Source organism: Acinonyx jubatus, chromosome D3 (assembly GCF_027475565.1).
Source record: "Acinonyx jubatus isolate Ajub_Pintada_27869175 chromosome D3, VMU_Ajub_asm_v1.0, whole genome shotgun sequence".
In the NCBI taxonomy this organism is placed as follows: Eukaryota; Metazoa; Chordata; class Mammalia; order Carnivora; family Felidae; genus Acinonyx; species Acinonyx jubatus.
The window spans coordinates 43,554,922-43,573,241 of NC_069392.1; the positions used below are offsets into that span (position 1 = coordinate 43,554,922).

Sequence of the window (18,320 nt, forward strand, 5' to 3'; positions counted from 1 at the left end):
AAGCATCTGCTAACTTGAACAGTAGAGTATGTGTGTGTTTATGAGGTTAATTTTGATTTGCAGGTAGTAGCAATAATTCTGTTCCTATGACTCCAACTTCCACCTCTTCTAACTCAGATGACTGCAGCAAAAACACTTCCCCTACAACACAACCGACATCCTCAGGGGTAAGTGTTAAAGCAGTATGTAGACTCATTCTAAGCTAGGGGGTTGCGCTTGCTCTCTAGTCTATTATCTCAAATTTTATCTTATCTGGTAGTACAATAATCTAAACCAACAGTTCGGTTTAGTTAGCTGATACCTAAGAATAGTTTTTAGAGGAGATTACATTTGAATGTCAACAGAATGACAAACGTAAGTACTTTACAAACCTCTTAATTAAGATCTATATCATTTTTTATGGTTAAATTAACCCAAGTAAAAGCAAGAAGTTTTGAAGTGCTTTCCAGAGTTTTAGTTGCAGGTTTCTATCTGAGCTGCCATATATATGTATTTCTAACGTAGACCAGGAGAACTAGGAGTCAGAGGTTTTATAGATCTCAGTGCCCATGGCACTTAAATTGCTTTTGCTTATCATAGAGAGACTCCCATCTTTTTTCCCTTCTCTCGTCTCTTCTCTTCCTCCCCCCGCTTTTCTTTTTTAATAAAATCATTTACCACAAGAAAAGTTCATCACAGTTTGTGCTGTGCTGCTATATTCACCGATCTTCCTTTATCCACTGCCCTCCTGCCTTGCCTTCTTCTAACTCACCTTCATGGCACCCAGGCTCATTTCAGCCTTGCCGCAAGCCAGGGAGCAATTCTGGTTGTGAGTAATTACTGCTCTTGAGGGTAGAGATGCAAGGGTCTTCGCGAAGATCACAGTTTCTGTAAAGCTGTGACCGGAAACTCCGTTTTTCTCAACTGCCGAGCACCTAGTGTTTCCCACATTTACCCAGAATGCTCTTTAAAAATGACCAGGCCTCACCCTAGACCACAGCGGGTGAGGTCTGGGCTGCAGGACTGTGGCAGTGAGCGTGCCTCGGTGATTTTAAGGATTACACCGAGACTAGTTTAAGTCAAAACACGGGCATTAAAATCCCTGTTTACTTAGTAATTGTTTTTCACATTTAGCTTTGCCCTGTTTGGGGTCCTTTGAAATGCTACAGATTCCTGGGCCCCACCCTGGATTTTCTGAGTCAGAGTCTCTGGGGGTGGGGCTTGGAAAGTTGTGTTTTTGAGCGAGCGCCCCAGGTGAAATTGAAACTTGCCCTCGAGGTGTCTTCTGACCGGGGTTTGGGAACCATAGAGCTGTTTTCTCTTCGTCATATTTCAAATGGTTTAATAAGCAAAAATGAAACATGAAAGAAGTTTTTTAGGCTGCTTAAAATTATATTTGATATTTCTCGTCCTCCATCCCAAATTCTGTTGGGCTTTTGCTTTTTGCTTTAATCACACAAGAAGTCTGTTGAGTTTCACAAGGCAAAAAGCCTTTCCATTGTTTTTTGTTTGTTATAGATAGATGTTAAAGAATGTGTCTAGCCTTTATGAAAGTGGACTCTGGTGTATGATTTTTTTTTTCCTTTAACAGAAGGGTTAGGTGTAATTTTAAGGGTCCAAACTGGTAAACAGAACATTTACCTGTGTGGAAATGGAAAGATAAAGATTATTTAAGAATGTTCTTTATTACACCCTAAGTCCTAGGCCACACTTATGTAGTAGTAGCTACCTACATAGGGCAAAACGATGAACCGGTTTTTGAAAGCACTAGGGTAGCAGCCAGGTTTTCGGCTTCAGTGTGATGTCAGTCGCTCCCAGCTGAAATGAAGCTCGCTGCCAGCTTCGGGTCACTTTTGTTTGTTAAGGTGAGCTTAAGCATGGAAAAAGCCAAATGTGAGTGGTAAATGGCACAGAAATACAGGTGTTTGCCCCTCGTCGGGCTTTGGGGGCTTGGAACCACAGTGAGTGGGGTTCGTTTTGCTCTCGTGGTTTTGACCAGAAGGGACCATTTGCAAGTCTGATCAGTTGTCCTCCAGGGGAGGAGCCATGGGAAGTCAGTGACGGGCTGCGGCTCTGGCCTGCCTGGAAGAGGGACCTCGGGAGCTCTGCTGCTGAGCTCTGGGTGCTTCAGGGGGCATCTCTCACCTGGGACTCAGCATGCTGGAGGTGGCTTGCCGGTCAGTGCCCTTTGGAGGAACGCTCCATTCCCTGCTAGAGGCCAGGAGGCAGAGCAGTAAGGATTGTGGAGGTTGGTGGAGTTTGAGAGCAGTTCCGTGCAAAGTCTCGTGCAGCAAGCCCCCAGCATTCCCTTAGCCTGTGCAGCCTCCGCGGGAGCCGGGCCGTGCGAGCTGCGGACCTGACCAGGGGGCAGCTTGCAGAGCCCAAGCAGCCTCCAAGCCTCTGTGACACCTTTTCTCACGGCCGGGGGCTACAGCTTGTTTGCCCTCCTCCCTTCCCTCTGTAGGGACTCACCTCCCACCCTTCCCCCGCCTGGGCTCCACAGGCACCCGGGCTTTCGGGGTTCTCTCGAAGGTTAGTCCATCACGGATGTCTCCAGCAGCCCCTACCTGACGTGACTGTTGTGGGGAACCAGGTCTACCGCACAGAAGGCAATCTGCTGGCTGCCTTTGGAAACTGTCCCTCTCCAGGAATAATTGTTGTAGACCTGAATGGTCTTGCCGGTTACTGCCGAGGAGTGCCACTATGTGTACTCAGTGGCCCCTTAGAACCTTCAGAGCCTTCCCTGGGTGTGTGCGGCCGGCCAGGGGCTGGGAGAGCTGTGAGGAGGACCACGCTGGGGGAGCCTCTGTGAGCAGCTGGCCAAAGCATTTGTGAAAGGTGGCTGCGCTGACAAGATGTGTCCTTTTCCCATTTTGGTCACAGTTGGTGATGTTGGAGGGAGCCGGTGTCGTGACTGGATGCTTCTAGGAGTTGGGGAAGTGCCACAGGTGAGGGAAATGTTATGTGGGCAAAGCCGGGCTGTGCCTGGTACTAGTACACACGGCACCCTGGTGGGCTCCTTTGATGATGGGTCCGTCCCACTGATCTCCAGTGGCCCCTGTGGCCCACAGGTGGCGGAAGTTAGTAGTTCAGGGTTATTTCACTTTAATTGGGACAACGGAGCTACAAAACAAAGGGCAATCTTAGGCATACTCCCGGTGGAAGGCAGGAACTGGGGGCCACCTGAGATGTAAGTGGCGACATAACTGCTTGTCCATCTTAATGATTGTAACAGCAAGGAAGTCAGAATGTTTGTTGCAAAGGTCCACGTCAAACCTGCTGTTCCTTTTAAATCCCCCTGGGAAAGTGTAGGACATGATGAGTACGCATTCCCAGCAGGCTTCTTTTATTTATTTTTTTAAAGTGGTTTTTTTTTTTTTAAGTTTACTTATTTATTTTGAGAGAGAGAGAGAGCTTGCACAAGCAGGGGAGGGGCAGAGAGAGGTGGGAGAGAGAGAATCCCATGCAGACTTCTCGCTGTCAGGGCAGAGGAGCCAAATGCAAGGCTTGAACTCACAAAGTGTGAGATCATGACCTGAGCTGAAATCAAGAGTCCGGACACTTAACCAACTGAGCCACCCAGGCGCCCCTAACAGGCTCCTCTTAAATCCTGATGTTCCTACCCTGTCCTGCATGTGGGCATGTTCATGTGGGGACACCAGGTGTCTGTGGCTGGTTTCTGAGCTAGCCCAGCAGGAGCTGAATATTCTGGAGAGAGGGAAGCTGCTGCTGTGAGCAAAAGCTCCAGGGTTCCCTCCCCAACAGCAGTGAAGGAGTGGGCAGGATTCCTAGCACGCAGCATTTGGCATTCTTCCTTGATAAGTGTCTAAGTGCCACAGAAATCATTTTTGCGGTGCTCTGAAGCCTCATTTCTTTCCTTATTTGTCGTAAAGCTGCAGTGTTTTAGCTTTTTATATACTTGTTGCTAATTTGTGTTTTAACTAGATCTCTTGTAAAAGGAGACATTCCTTCTGATGGTCATCAGGTCATTGACCCAGCTACCTTATTATGACTCAGTTTCTCTTTGTTGTAGGTTTTGTATGTGTGGTGTGTATATGTTAGAGGTGGGTTATATGTTAGAGGTGTATATGTTAGCCCTTGCCCACAGGGCCCCTGGGTGGCTCAGTGGGTTAAGTGTCTGACTTCAGCTCAGGTCATGATCTCCCAGTTTGTAAGTTCAAGTCCCGCGTGGGGCTTCGTGCTGACAGCTCGGATCCTGGAGCCAGCTTTGGATTCTGTGTCTCCCTTCCACTGCTCATGCTCTGTCTCTCTCTCTCTCTCACTCTTTCTCAAAAGTAAATATTTAAAAAATAAAATAATAAAATAGCCCCTGTCTTGTTTGTTCCTTTGGAATTCTTGTGTTAAGAAATGTGTTAACTTGATTTTTGTGCCCTTTGAACTTAAAGATACATTTTCCAAGAAAAGTCTTTCATGCTAAAATTTTCTTACACCTGTAGGTTTACTGAAAAATATGTTTTTAGTTAATTTAAATAGATAACAGATTTTCTTTGGCATATATATATATATATATATATATATGTTCTCTGGATTGTGAGAATATTTAAATCTTTCATTGAATTCCATTTATTGATTAAATTACATTTTATAGTTTTGTTTTTTATTATTTAGGAGGGAAATAGGGGAACATGTTCTATTTTAGCAATTCCCAAGTAAAATTTAATAAGTATAAAATATTCTTATTCCTCTAAGACTTGTAGCTGAAAATTAGCAAAACTAGAGAACACTTTACTTATATGTAAAATCTATATGATATGTATATGTAATAGGTATATATATTATATATGTAATATATATTTATTATGTACATATATATAAGCTTTATCTCTTTATCCTCAAATTTTATAGGTCAAAAGTATTTCTCTTACTTTCCTTTGGTACAGGAAGGGTTAATTTGGGGTTGAAATCAGCAATAAGACTTAATGTCTGGGAATAAGAAATCACCGACCATATTTGCCTGCCTAGAGGTAGTTCTGTAACTAATTACTGAAAAAAATTAAAAACTGCTTAAGTTTATGTTAAAACTTTAAAAACTTTTTACTTAAGTTTATATTAAAACTGCAAATGTTGAAGTCCTCATAAATTCTATAATGTTGGAATAAATGGAGATGAGCTATATCTCACTAATCCTTGCTTTATGGTCATTACTCCATTTAAATAGTATTGTGCTACGGGAGGCCCTGTTCACAATGGAGTAAAATAAGGTATCTGACCTCAGATTGTTTAGAATGTGGTGGTAGTGGTGGGGAGCAGGTGTAGACAGATCTCACTGCTGGTTAGATGTGGAAGTGCGTTAAAGGAACGACACAGTAGAGTATGTAGGAGTCGAAAGGAGAGAGCTGTTGATTCAACCTCAGAGTTGGAAATGGCTTCACAGAGTACTTTTGAATTAGTTGGGTAGGATTTTTGCAGGGGAAACCCTGGGATGGAGCTTTCCAGAAGGAAGAGCATGGTATCTGAGGTACTTCAAGGACATAGTTTCAGTGGCCAGTGTCACAGAGTGTAGGGTGTGGAGCCAAAGGCAGGAGATGGGGCCGGTGAATTGAGTGCAAGTACACTTTGAAAACTGGCTCAAATCAATAGTAGGGCACCAAGTACCTTCATTTCTAAATGATGGACTTGGTCTAGCACCCAACTTTAGTGACAAATGTGTTTCTTTTTCTGGATTGCTGGAGTCCAACAATTAAAGCATTCTTAATGGCGTATTTTGATAATTGATGTAAACAAATGCTAGGATGCTCCCGCTTGTACATTTTACAAGCAGGGTTTCCCTTCGTAATCAGAAAAACCCTCCCTTGGAGCTAGTGTCGTGCTCTGGTCTCATGGCATGCGATGTAGGCCTGGGGTTTAGTTTCTCTGTCTCCAGGGCTTCGCAGGGCAAGACGGTTTGTGGTGGTTGCCGGGTGAATCTTCCTCTGAATGGAGACATGTTAGGCATGGTGTCTTGGGGATAGGAAATGTTTCCTCACCTCTGTGGTTTGTTGCTGGTAGTAGACAGCTTCCACGATGAGAGGCACACCTCCTTAGACTGAGGCAAGGACCTCATCTCAGATTTGATGCTGGCTGGTTCTGTGTTTTTGAGGGTGGGCCGTACTTTGTGTTTGGTCATTTTCTCGATGTGAGATAGGTGTCTTCATTCCTGCCTCATTTATTCTTCTGGGATGCTAGGTGCCTAGCTAGACCTGTTTCCCGACTGCAGTCACTCCTTGGTAATAACTCTATTCAACAACCTTGTCAGAAGTACTTCTGAGCTGCATGGTGCTAAATGTTGGGCTACAAGTGGTTTGGAAGAGTTAATGTGCCCTCATAGTGCTTGTGGCTACAGCAGTGATTTAGGGACTGACACTTGTTAGGATATCTGGATGTTCTTCTGAAGAACAATTTAAGACAACAGTTAACATCTTTAAGGCATTCTGGAGAAAGGTTATGTACTTTGTAGGTTAGTGGTTAATGTTTAAAAATCTTTTTGTAGATTTTGTGTATTGATATTCGCATCCTATGCTGCAAATCGGAAAACACCACTTTAATCACAGCTTCTTTATTAGCAAATTTATACTCCACTGTCTTTTTGTCCAAGTAATTATTCACACTGGATTTACTATGGCATTATGATTGGTCATAAAATAATAGATCCTGCATTATTAACTATTCCTACAATAGTTAAGTAGCTGAAAGGTACATTCGTGAAGGACTTACAAAAACGGTATGAGTTGCTTTCCTTCAGAAGAATTGGACTCTGCAGAGCAGTTCTGGTTCAGGAGGCTCCTGGAGCAGGACAAAAAATTACTGCTCGCCCTTTTTTTTTTTTTTTCTTTAATGTTTATTTTTGAGAGAGAGAGAGCACGAGCAGAGAGATTGGGAGACACAGAATCTGAAGCAGGCTCCAGGCTCTGAGCTATCAGCACAGAGCTGGACGCAGGGCTCGAACACCTGAACTGATCATGACCTGAGCCTGAGTTGGACGCTCGACCAACTGAGCCACCCAGGTGCCCCTACTGCTCATCTCTTAAGCTGAATATTTTACAGGTGTCCTTAGGTTGCAGGAGAGTTGGGTATTAGTGTTAGCCTTGCATTTTATCATTGTACTCTTGCTTCTGAGAAGTCTCTCCTTTTTCCATTCTTCATCATTTATGAGATACTGGACATAGCAAAGCAGAAGTCTGCTTCTAAGTACTTGTACATGTCAGGTGTTTTAGGTACCTTTTCTCTTTCATAATTATCACTCTACGTATGTTGTTTTATCTCCATTTTCGGTTTGTGAAGGGGGGAGTGAGACTCGGAACAAAGTAACAAGCCCAAGGTTGTGTATATGTTAAGAGGCAGGGCTTGGATTTGGACCCGGGTCTGGCCATCAGTGTTATCATTATGGCATACTAAATTAATATGTGATATTATGCAATATTGAAATCTTCAGAGAGAAAAAATAATATTTTCTTAAAGAAATCTGACCAATTTTCATTAGTAGTTTGAGCGTCAGAGATCATCCTGCCGAAACGGGTGGGAAAACGGTGCCAGAGAAGTGATTTGCTTGCGACCAGATACATAAGGCACATTATACAAATCTTCTTGTCAATATTGTACTTCTAAATAAAATATATTATGGTACTAAGACTATGTCAATTGGGTAATAAAAGAATAACAGGCAGTGAAATTTACTGTGGTTGATGTCCCTAATGTGATTATAAAAAGCTCTCTTAAAAGTATCAAACACAAAGTTGCAATAGTAACATCCTTTTAAGGGTGTGATTTCAATCTGATACACAGTGAGTGCCAAGTTAGGTGGAACTTTTAAGAATGTTCCAATTGCCTTTAGTTAGTTTTTATGAAATCATTGAAAAGCATTTAATAGGCAAGTGTCCATTTCCCTCAGAGTTTATAGTCTACGATACTCTTTTCTAAGTGAATAAAAACAGAGTTGAAAAGTCATTAATCTCCCACAAGGGTCTGTGAGAGTCTTGCAGTTAGGTATCATTATTGCCTCATTTACAAACCAGAATCCGCAGTGACTCCACAAGGTCGCAAAACCAGCCAGTGTGGAAGCTGGGACTGGAACCGAGGTCTCCGGCCTGCTGCTACTCCCAGGGAGCTGACCAATCATCACAGTTATTAACATCCCGCTTGCCTCTTGCTACAAGCCATGAACGTAAATATTTTGTTGGCATTTTATCTTCATGCTCCCTATGTGCCAGGCTCCCTTTCTTCCTTCAGTTCCTTCTAATAACTCACGTTCCTGTCTGACCACATCGGCCTTCACTGTGAAAGTCACACGCCAACCTGGCAAGGAACACGTAAGCGTGTGGGGTTTACATACTTTCATTTTGATCTCAAGGCCTCTTCCAGACTTCCCTCTTTCTGTGTTGTGTGTACGTGTGTGTATGCGCGCAGGTCTGTGTGTTATGGGGAGGATGGTGAGGAGTCCTTAAAAATGCATTGCGCTACATTAATATCCAATGCCTTTATCTGTATATTAGGAAACAGCACAACTGTATCGTTCTTTAGTTTATGATATATTTGTCCACCCAATTTATCACAGGATTGTGGTTTATTTAATAAGTGACTCATCATCACAACCTGAAAGCCAGAATACTAGGTAGAGCATAAGTGTGGGGAGAATGTCACACACCTTCTCATATAGCCTCAGGTTAGAAGGCTTCATTTCAGAACACAGAGTTTCTCTGTAGATTACAAATTATTTGCAGTTGCCCCCCCACCCCCCAACCCGGGCCTCTGTAAGAATATACAAATTGTCACAAAACATGAAATAATGTTACGGGAAAACATGCCCAAATTTAAGAAATCTGGCTTAGAATGCTCTGAAATGTTATTGCTAAATGAATCTTCGAAGAAAATGAATTCCTTTACTGGAACAAAAGTAATTTATTATGCGTTTCATGGGCGTCTGCCAAAAGGGTTACTAGCGATATGAAGATCTAATGGATATGAACTGAATACAGTCTGTTTGCTTTGTTCATGTTGAGATCTACCTGTTAATTTTTTCTGAAATTTTAATAACTTTAAAAAGCATCTACGAAGACAGGCGTTGGCATATGTGATAATTCATAATTCAGCTACCTATCGCCCCAGACCCAGCACTTGGGATCTGTGGGACTGAGCACAGAGTATTTTATTGACTTCAGATTTTAAGAAAGATTTGAACAAATAAACGACAGGTATTGATCTCAGTGTACTGTTGCAGTCCTGTGAGTAAAGAGTTTCAAGTCAGTGTCTGAGGATGTTCAAATGCCTGTTTACTTGCTGTGCTGCAGTTTTAGGTGTTGTTAGCATGGCCTGGTTTCACCAGAGCATACGTGCCAGAATCATATTTTTATCTTATTAAGTACAGACACTTTTAATTTAAAGCTCTGATTAAGCTTATTTGCTTGATTCATGGTGTAGCCTTAGTATGGTCTGCAGTTTAGTCTGGGGTTCACGGAGTAGCAGCTGGAAGGAAATCGATTCAGGCATCCAGGCACTAGCTCCAGCCCTATGTGTGACTGTAGTAAAGCTGCCAAGGTTTTGTAAAGCCTCTGTTTTCCTCCTACTAAAAGGGAAAAGTAATTCCTACCATCTGGTCCTTAAGAGCATTGTGTAGCATAAGTGGGAGATGCCTGCAGACCTCTTTGAAGCTCAAGGAGAACAGTATTATTTAAATATAATCTTGGAAGTTAATAGTGATGTGCTTTATTTGCATGGCATTTTTTTTTTTTATCCCAAGGCATTAAAAATAAATCCTTACTTTCCTTTAAGAGATCTAGAGCTATTGTGTTAACAAAGTAACTACATTTTAAATAATTTTATTCTGATCGCCACAATTTTTCATTCCTTGTGACAGTACTTTCATAACGCTTTCTTGTAAATGCTGCTTGGTTCTCAGACCATGGTCTGCTTTTTCTGATTGAAATGGGGAGATGAGGATACTCATCCAATCTGAAACACCAGTTGTTTTTTTTTTTAAATAAAAGATCATAATTTACCAGGTTTTAAATCTTTCCGCAGGATCCTTTGCCACCTAATTTGACAACTAGAATAGAGTCATCCATTTTGATTCATTTTAGAAGATAGACTTTTTCTTTAGAATGCTGGTGACTTCAAGTTGTGGGGCACCCCAGCCCCCATCATTTATGTTTGTATGTTAACATTTTACTGATAGTCCCAGGGCACTCATAAACACTGGGTGTGCCTTTCATCACCGTGACAAACCTGGTATGGGTGCATAGATGCATGAAACAATGGGATCCTTTGCCCAGGTTAGATTGTATAGAATTGTCTTTACCTACTTGGAAAGGGCAGCGTCCTCAGGTCTGGATATAACCTGGGCTACTCAGGCCCAGAAGGGGCGTGAGGGCCCAAGGGGACAGCCAGTGAGTTCTCCATTAAAGAACTTGCTTGTTAAATTACAAGGAAATAAGTAAAATATTTTGCTAAAAACTGAGTTAGGTCATTGGCTGCAGTGATCATGACTCTCCCTGCTTGTGAGAGAAGGCGCTATGTTCTCTTGCTTGGAGTTGTTACTGGAGACGGGTTTCATGGGTCCTGATGGAGACAGAACTCTTGTGTTTCTGTATCTTGTGCCACTTCCTAAACTATTAGTGAGTCACTTTTGTGTCTGGTCCTATGACCTCCATCCAAACTGCAATGAGTGTAGTTTTTAGGGTGGAAGTTAAGATTTATCTGAAAGTGTTTCTCCTTTGTTGGGATTAGTTTTTTGTTTTTTTTTTTTTAACTTGAGGCAGGCTGCTATAAAGCACTGCAAGAGCCTAACCTAGAGGTTACAAAAGCAGAGAAGAGAGGGTTGGCAGTGAGGGATGGCTGGCTTCCCCTCACACAAGAAAAAGCCGTAACCACAAGCTTACTTAGATGTGTAGGAAGGACAGATCAGAGGCCATGGAAGCCGACAGTCTGAATTCGAGTTAAAGAGGCAGTGTGATCATCATCAAAGTCTCATGCTCTGGGAATGATCACACACTCACCCTCAACCTGCCTGGGGTGCAGTGTTTTGTTTCTTCAGATCAAGGCTCCATCGAGAGAGATTATGCCATGGAGGACTAAACACACCCCAGTTGACTCCTTTTTGGTTTCCTTCCTCAAAAATGAAATTTATGTTTATAATTCATAAGCTAGAGGACCTGTGTTATTCTTCTGTGGGGTGGCTGTGTTCTGTAAGGGTTTCCTTAGCTCTGATGGGTTGCCCAGCCGACGCTGCCTTAGGAGGGGTCTCTGGGCCTGCCTGTAAGGGTGTGTGTGAAGTAGAGGCCGAGAAAGAGAACTGACAGGGTGGGTGAGCCCACTGTGAGCCAGACACTGCTGGCCACTGACTCTACGAGTTTATCAGATCAGAAATCCTTGACTTTTCAGATGTCCGAAATATGTCCGAACATGTCCGAAAATTATTCTCACAGGAAAAGAAAAAAGTCCATGTGACCTACAGGTGAGCTGTGTCTGCTTCACAGGCTAGTGGATATTTTCCGTGTCCTGGCTGCAGCAGCCTGGTTGTCCCTGAAGTCATTTATTCCTTTAAGAGGGAGATTTCCAGCCCAGCTGCTCTGCCAGGTCTCCTACCTAGCCTGGCCTGGGTTCAGTGCTAAGCCCAGGCTGAGTCTGGTGCTGATAACACATTCTTTCAACAGGAAGTGCCTCCATTTTCAGTTGTCTGTAGGAGGGTGGAGGGCAGATAAGCTGTGAATGGAAACACAGAACAGATTTCGGCCCCACCCTCAGAATGTACTTTGATCAGAGAAAGAGCCAGGACCTCCGCCTGCCTGAACTGTCCACCAGAAGGAGGAAGGATGGTTCAGCTGTGGGCAATCTGAGGTGCTCCCCTCTGCCTCTGTCCAGAAACACTGGCTGGGTTAGATGGGTGTAGGTGACTCAAATACCTGCTTTTGCTGAACTAAAGTCCTTTCAAAGTTTCAACTAGATGTGGGAAAACATTAGCCAATTGAAATTTATGCTTGTAATTTTGTGTGCATGTCCTTGGGTCTAGGGTCTTAAGTTTTCTCTGATTTCCCCCCCAAATTGTACTGATCTTGATAGGTAGCTCTTGAATATACTAAAGAGGAAAAGACACTTAAGACGAACAATGATGTGACAAGCCAGGTTTCTAAAGGAGAGTTGTGCCAATTCTAGATTTCTCATATGGTTAGAATACTGGTTTTGACTGTTTGGTGTTTTAACTTACATGCGACCATGTTTCACGTGTACATGGCTGGCTAGGTTCCAACCGATGCTAGGTGGCTTGGAGGTAGGTGACTTCAGGGGTACATGTCCCTTCTGGCCCTCCTTTCTCTCTGTTACTTCCTCCTCTCTGGTTCCTCTCTATTTTTTCCCCTGCTACTTTATGACTCTTTCCAGGCTGGCTCATCCCTCAAGTGCTTTTGCATCACATTTCTGGTGCTAATGTCTTCAACCTTCCCCAAAGTTAGACAGCACTACTCCTTTCAGTTAAAATATTCAAAGGAAGGTATAGAGGGCTGATAGATGGTCCCCTGGCCCTACCTCTCTTGGGTTCCCCTGAAATACTTTCGCTTGTGCATAAATTTTACTGATGACATAGTTATATCCTTCTGTTTTTCATTTAACATTGCATTATAGGATTTTTCCCACTTTGCCACATGATCTTATTTTTAATAATTGCATCATAGTTCACTGAGCGGATGGACCTTGCTTTTCCAAACCATCTCGTATTATTCGGTATTAGATTATTTACGTGATTCCCACTATTGTAAATAACTGTGCCATGAATGTCTTCCCATGAGGAGCCTTTCCCTTCCTTTGAATTCTTTCCTTGTAAACACATCTCCAGAAGTGCAATTACAGAGCTCAGTAGGATATGAAGTTCTTGATGGCTCTGCTTAAGGCATGTACCAGAATATAGCTGCACCGGCCATGGAAGAGGGGACTGGGGTTATCAGAGTCTCATCAGATCTTATCACATGATCTCATTATGTATCATTACATAAAATTTTTATTTTATTTTTATTTTATTTTTTTATTTAAGTAAGCCCTACTCCCAATGTGGGGCTTGAACCCATTACCCTGAGATCAAGAGTCTCATGCTCTAGGAGCACCTGGGTTGTTCAGCGGGTCAAGCGTCTGACTTCAGCTCAGGTCATGATCTCGAAGTTTGTGAGTTCGAGCCCCGCGTTGGGCTCTGTGCTGACAGCTCGGGGCCTGGAGCCAGCTTCTGATTCTGTGTCTTCTCTCTCTCTCTCTCTCTCTGCCCCTCCACCGCTCACGCTCTCTCTCTCTCTCTCTCTCTCAAAAATAAATGACCATTAAAAAAAAATTACTGACTGAGCCAGCCAGGTGCTCCATAAACATTTTATTTTTTATTGAGGTATGATTGACATACAAAAGAAAGCTGTGCACTGCAGTATTTCATGTTGAAATAGTGTATCCCCATCTACAAATAAGGGTCTCAGTTGTTGGGCACAAGCACATTTTTTTTTCTGAGAAAGTCAGATGTCACTTTTGATTTCAAATGAGCTGATGTTTTTCAGGTACTCATCACTCATGTAATTTGGGATTTGCCTGTCCTTTGACGTAGGAGTCATTTTTGACTGATCAAAGAAGACAATAGGTATTTCACTTGGTAGCTGTTAGGATTATTGCTCAGGTGTTAAGAATAATGTTCAAGGTATTAGGATTTCTTTAATGTGGTTTATTTGAAGAAGGCCCATGAGCCTTTTGAAGGGCTAAAGAAGCACCTTGTTTTGTTTTGTTCTCTGAAGAGTTGTCAGTAACAATTAGAAGAAGGTCATTGCTGGGGCACCTGGGTGGCTCAAGTCAGTTGAGTGTCCAACTTTGGCTCAGGTCATGACCTCATGGTTCGTGAGTTTGAGCCCCACATTAGGCTAGATGCTGTCAGCGCAGAGCCAGCTTCAGATCCTCTGTCTCCCCCTACCTGCCCCCTGGGCTCATGTTCTTCCTCAAAAATAAAATAAGCATTTGAAAAAAAAAAAAGATGGTCATTGTTGAGGTGGTTTTCAGTTAGCTCTGAATGAGTTCCACCTTTGCTCCCACTAAGTGATGGTGGGAAGTCTCCCCAACCTGGCAAAGGTGGGGAGATTAAATTAGGTCTGTGCTCCTTAACAATAATAATAAAATAATACTAATAGTGCTGTTTGCTTCTGTCATTTTCCTGTTGTCAGATACTGTTGTAAAGGCTTTATGTATCTTAATGAATTGAGTTCTTGCAATAACCTCAGGATACAGATGTGTCTTTTTTAGCTTTCATTTTCCAGGTGAGGAACCTGAGGCATAGAGAGTTTTAGATGAGGCCTTCTCGGTTACCTCTCCCACATTGTGCCCTTGCCCCTTTTGCTTAATCCTTCCGTTTCAGCTGGCTTTGCTTGAGAATGTGCCCTGCATGCCTCCCCTTCCGAATACCCTTTCCTCACCAGTAATAATGGCTTCCCTTGATGCTTACCATGGCAAGGCGCCATGCTGATGCTTTTGCAAACATTGAATTGTCACAGCCCTACTTGATGGGTGATGTGAGGGCTAGTTTCTAGTTTCCCAAGGAGGAGGCTCGGAGAGGTGACCTCACTCAGTAGACGGCTGAAGCAGGGTAATGCTTGCAAGTCCGTCCATATTGGCCCCCAGCGTTGCAGGCTGCGTGTGGCCCACCCCCGGAATCCTTTCCCCTCTGTGGTTCCTTTTTTGACCTACTGCTCCCTTCCAATGTCTCAGCCACTCATTTATCATCTGTGATGGGCAGTTGACCATTCTTACTTTCAAGTATGTATGTGGCCTGGGAGCTCACCCAGGGAGCGTCTGTCTCCTTGGGCTCATAGATCCAGTGCCTGGCTCTCATAAACATCTTGCTAATGTTTCTTGTTGCTGACCTGTGGTGGTGACGACCCCTCTGCTATCTCAGCCTGTCTGGCCACGTGAGGCGGGCTGCTTCCTGGGCCGATCCAGGTGGGTACCCTCTTTCTTTCAGAAAGGCTTGCTGTAGTGAAGTCAGATTTAGTCAGAGAAATGCACATGTGCTTTTTTCTGGGAATAGGTAGATCAATATGGAATTGGGTGTGACCCATCACTTATAAGTGCGCCCACTCTGCTGGTTGTATGATAGCTAAAATGCGGAGTAATGGAGTATCACCCTTTTGTTTATTTTTTGGGGGGATTAAATCTGGGTCTGTGATGGGTTTGCTCATAGTGGAGTTTCTGGAATTAATGACTAAAGTTACTTTATTCTATTTATATGGGTAACCAAATCCATAGTTTTGTTGGTGTGTTTGACAGGATTATTTCAGCTATTTCAAATTCTAAGTTTTTGACATCTCAGTGACTTTGTGAAGTTTGCTTTCTTATGTACCCAAAGCCCTTAGTTTAAGTCTTATGTTAAAATGTTAATTAATTAATCAATTTTTAAGAAATGTTTATTTATTTTTGAGAGAGAGCTTGAGCACGGAAGAGTTGGGGGTGGCACAAAGAGAGGAGGACAAAAGATCCAAAGCAGGCTTTGCACTGACAGCAATGAGCCCAACGCAGGGCTCGAACTCACCAACTGTGAGATCATGACCTGGACCAAAGTCAGTTGCTTAACCGACTGAGCTACCCAGGTGCCCCTAAGTTTGTGTTAATTTAAAAAGAAGTTTGAGTGTGGCAGTACTGTTGTCGCTGCATTTTTACAAACCCACCTTTTTGCCAGGAAAGGGATGGATTGGTTAGCTGTGAGGGGCTGGCTTTAGTCTGTCCATTTGGGAGGAAGTGGAGATGGGCAGATAGGAAGTCCCATGGCCAGACCCTCCTTCCCAGCCTCATGTGGTTATTGTGAAGATTGGAGAGAAAAACAAGATTTTTTTTCCAGAAAGAGCAAAACCACTCTTGACTTCCAGGCCTCCAAGTGGAGCCAAGGGGGCTCAGCATACCTTTCATTCAGTTCAGCCTGTGTCTGGTGCCCCGTGTTTCTCTGAAGGAGATATAACATCAGCTCAGCCAGACAAATGGATGTTTTGAAAAGCACAAAACATTCTAGCTGTGTCAAAAAAACAAATATCCAGTGATTTGTGGGATTAAACCCTGAAAGCTAGGAAGAAATAATGAACTTCAGAGCTTTCTAGAAGGAAAAAGCCATGATTTAAGTATGGGATCATGGCTACATTTTAATTTTTTATTATTTTATCTTTATTTTTTATTTTTTTTTAACATTTTAATTCACTTTTTGAGAGACAGAGAGAGGCAGAGTGCAAGCAGGGGAGGGGCAGAGAGTGAGGGAGACACAGAATCTGTAGCAGGCTCCAGGCTCTGAGCTGGAGCTCGATGCGGGGCTCGAACCTATGAGCCGCGAGATTATGACCTGAGCCAAAGTTGGCTGCTTAACCGACTGAGCCACCCAGGAGCCTCTATCTTTATTTTTTAATAAACTTTTTACTTTGAAGTGATTTTAGGTTTACAAAATCACTTCTAAGTAAGTTACAGAGGTCATGCAGAGGTCTACTCTACCCCTTGGCTCAGTTTCCCCAGATGCCAGCCTTGGGTTTCCATGATGCTTTCATCCAGACCGTGGAAGCAGCATTGGTCCGTTAACTGACACAAGGGCCTGTCCCCTAGGTGTTCTTCTCAGACCTGACACCTTAGGCAGTTCTTCTGAGCTTGCTCTGGGCTCTGATACTTTCTCAGTGAGCCTCATTCAGCAATTGTGTGACAGTAAGGCCAAGTTCCAGGCTATCAGGCCTAAGACCACAGAGGTGACTGCCCTTCTCAGTGGGGTGGTGCCACATCTTGTCACTGGGATGCTGGCCCGTGGCCCCTCTGTAGCCACAGTGGCTTACATTCTTTCTCCAAAAAGGTGTGGGCTTGCTTGAGAGAGTAGTGGTCTTTCCTCTTGTCTTTTTCTCTTTGGAAGGAAATGAGGGCCCTGTGGATGGGGTGGTTAGCATTCAGTTGGAAGGAAGGCTGGTTCGTGCAGACTTCTAAGCTATGCCAGCTGTCACTGTACCCTGTTCTTTCCCCTGGAACCCTGCGTGTTCCCTTGTGTCCTTATAGATCTTGTAAGTCCTTATCTAAGTGTAGCATGCATACAAATCCCAAGGGAAACACAGCTGTGTTTCCTGTACCTGGCAGGAGGGGACAGCAGAATGTTCTGCAGGTCTAAGTTGTGGCTGACGCATGTGTGTGGGCTGAGTTCCGACACCAGAGGGGGCATGTTCTAGAACTCAGAGTGGTGAAGGATGAGGCAGGAAGACATGTTGTGTTGACATGTTGGGGCTTCTCAACCTCTGGGGGCACTGTGTGTGGACGGGGCACTGTCTTTCTGGGTGTTGTTGATGTCACTGACCCCTGTCCTCGGAGCCACACCAGGCCACACCCAGGAGCCACGCCTGGGGACCATGCTAGTCATGACTAGATTTTTTTTTTTTAAGTGTTTATTTATTTGGGAGGGGAGGGGCAGAGAGAGGGAGGAAGGAAGAGAGAAAATCCCCAGCAGGCTCCATGCTCAGCACAGAACCCGATGTGGTGCTCGATACCACAAACCAAGAAAATGACCTAAGCCAAAGTCAAGAGTCAGACACTCAACCGACTGAGCCACCCAGGTGCCCCATGCTTAGAATTTTTTAAAAAAGTCAAATGCAACTGTTTTCTTAAACTGTAGTCTAAACATGATTTTAGTTATTTTGGTTTGATTCTACTAAATTATACCATGTTTTCTATTTGGCCTTTCTCATTTGGATGGAAGGAATGAATGAAACAAGAGGAGTGATCTTTTGTTTCAACAAATGATTGCCACCACCATGACAGATATAAGATGTTAGCATTTTCTTTATAATGTGGTCTGCCTTCAAAATGGCCGGTTCTCCTTGAAAAGAATTCAGGTAAATGCGGTAGATACTAAACCTGTGTACACGTGGGTTCATTTTCCATGAAGTCAGTGCTCAAAAATTTCATTTATCATGCCTCGCTGAGCTGTGTGGCTTTCCATATTAGACTTTGGCATAACTGCTAAGGTTGTAGCTGTGCTGTGTGTGTGCCGGGGTGGGGGTGGTGGTGGTGGGGGCTCCGCATTTTCTCTTTTGAAATGATTAGATTGTGTGGGCGTCATTAAGACCTACTTACCTAGGCGGTGTGGTTTGTTTCACTGCCAGAGAGCTGAGAGTTTGGTACGTTTTACAAATAGGCCTCCTGCAGTTCCTTTTTCCTACCTTTGTCCAGCTGTGCATCTTGCCAGGAATTACTGCTGTGAGTTCTCAAGTTCACAGGAGAATGTTTCTAAGAGTTTACGTGGTCAGGGGTAGGTCAGTGGCACCATGCAACATGGTGGGCAGCTCTTGCCTGGGCCCCCCTGCCCATCTCCTTTGTCTCCATGTGCTTAGCTT

At 43.6% G+C, this 18,320-nt stretch overlaps 1 protein-coding gene across 5 annotated transcripts in view; it reads left to right on the forward strand.

Annotated features, from left to right (window-relative positions):
• The window catches only part of GATA6 (GATA binding protein 6), a 75,660-nt gene that overhangs the window by 12,282 nt on the left and 45,058 nt on the right, over positions 1–18,320 (forward strand). For 4 of the 5 annotated variants that reach the window (XM_027068627.2, XM_053206264.1, XM_027068626.2 and 1 more), the window contains exon 6: positions 64–167. In XM_027068627.2, coding sequence (XP_026924428.1) covers positions 64–167 — 104 coding nt within the window. Of the gene's footprint in view, positions 1–63; positions 168–17,683; positions 17,820–18,320 lie in introns of all 5 variants that reach the window. The other variant, XR_003423587.2, reaches the window with a different exon arrangement.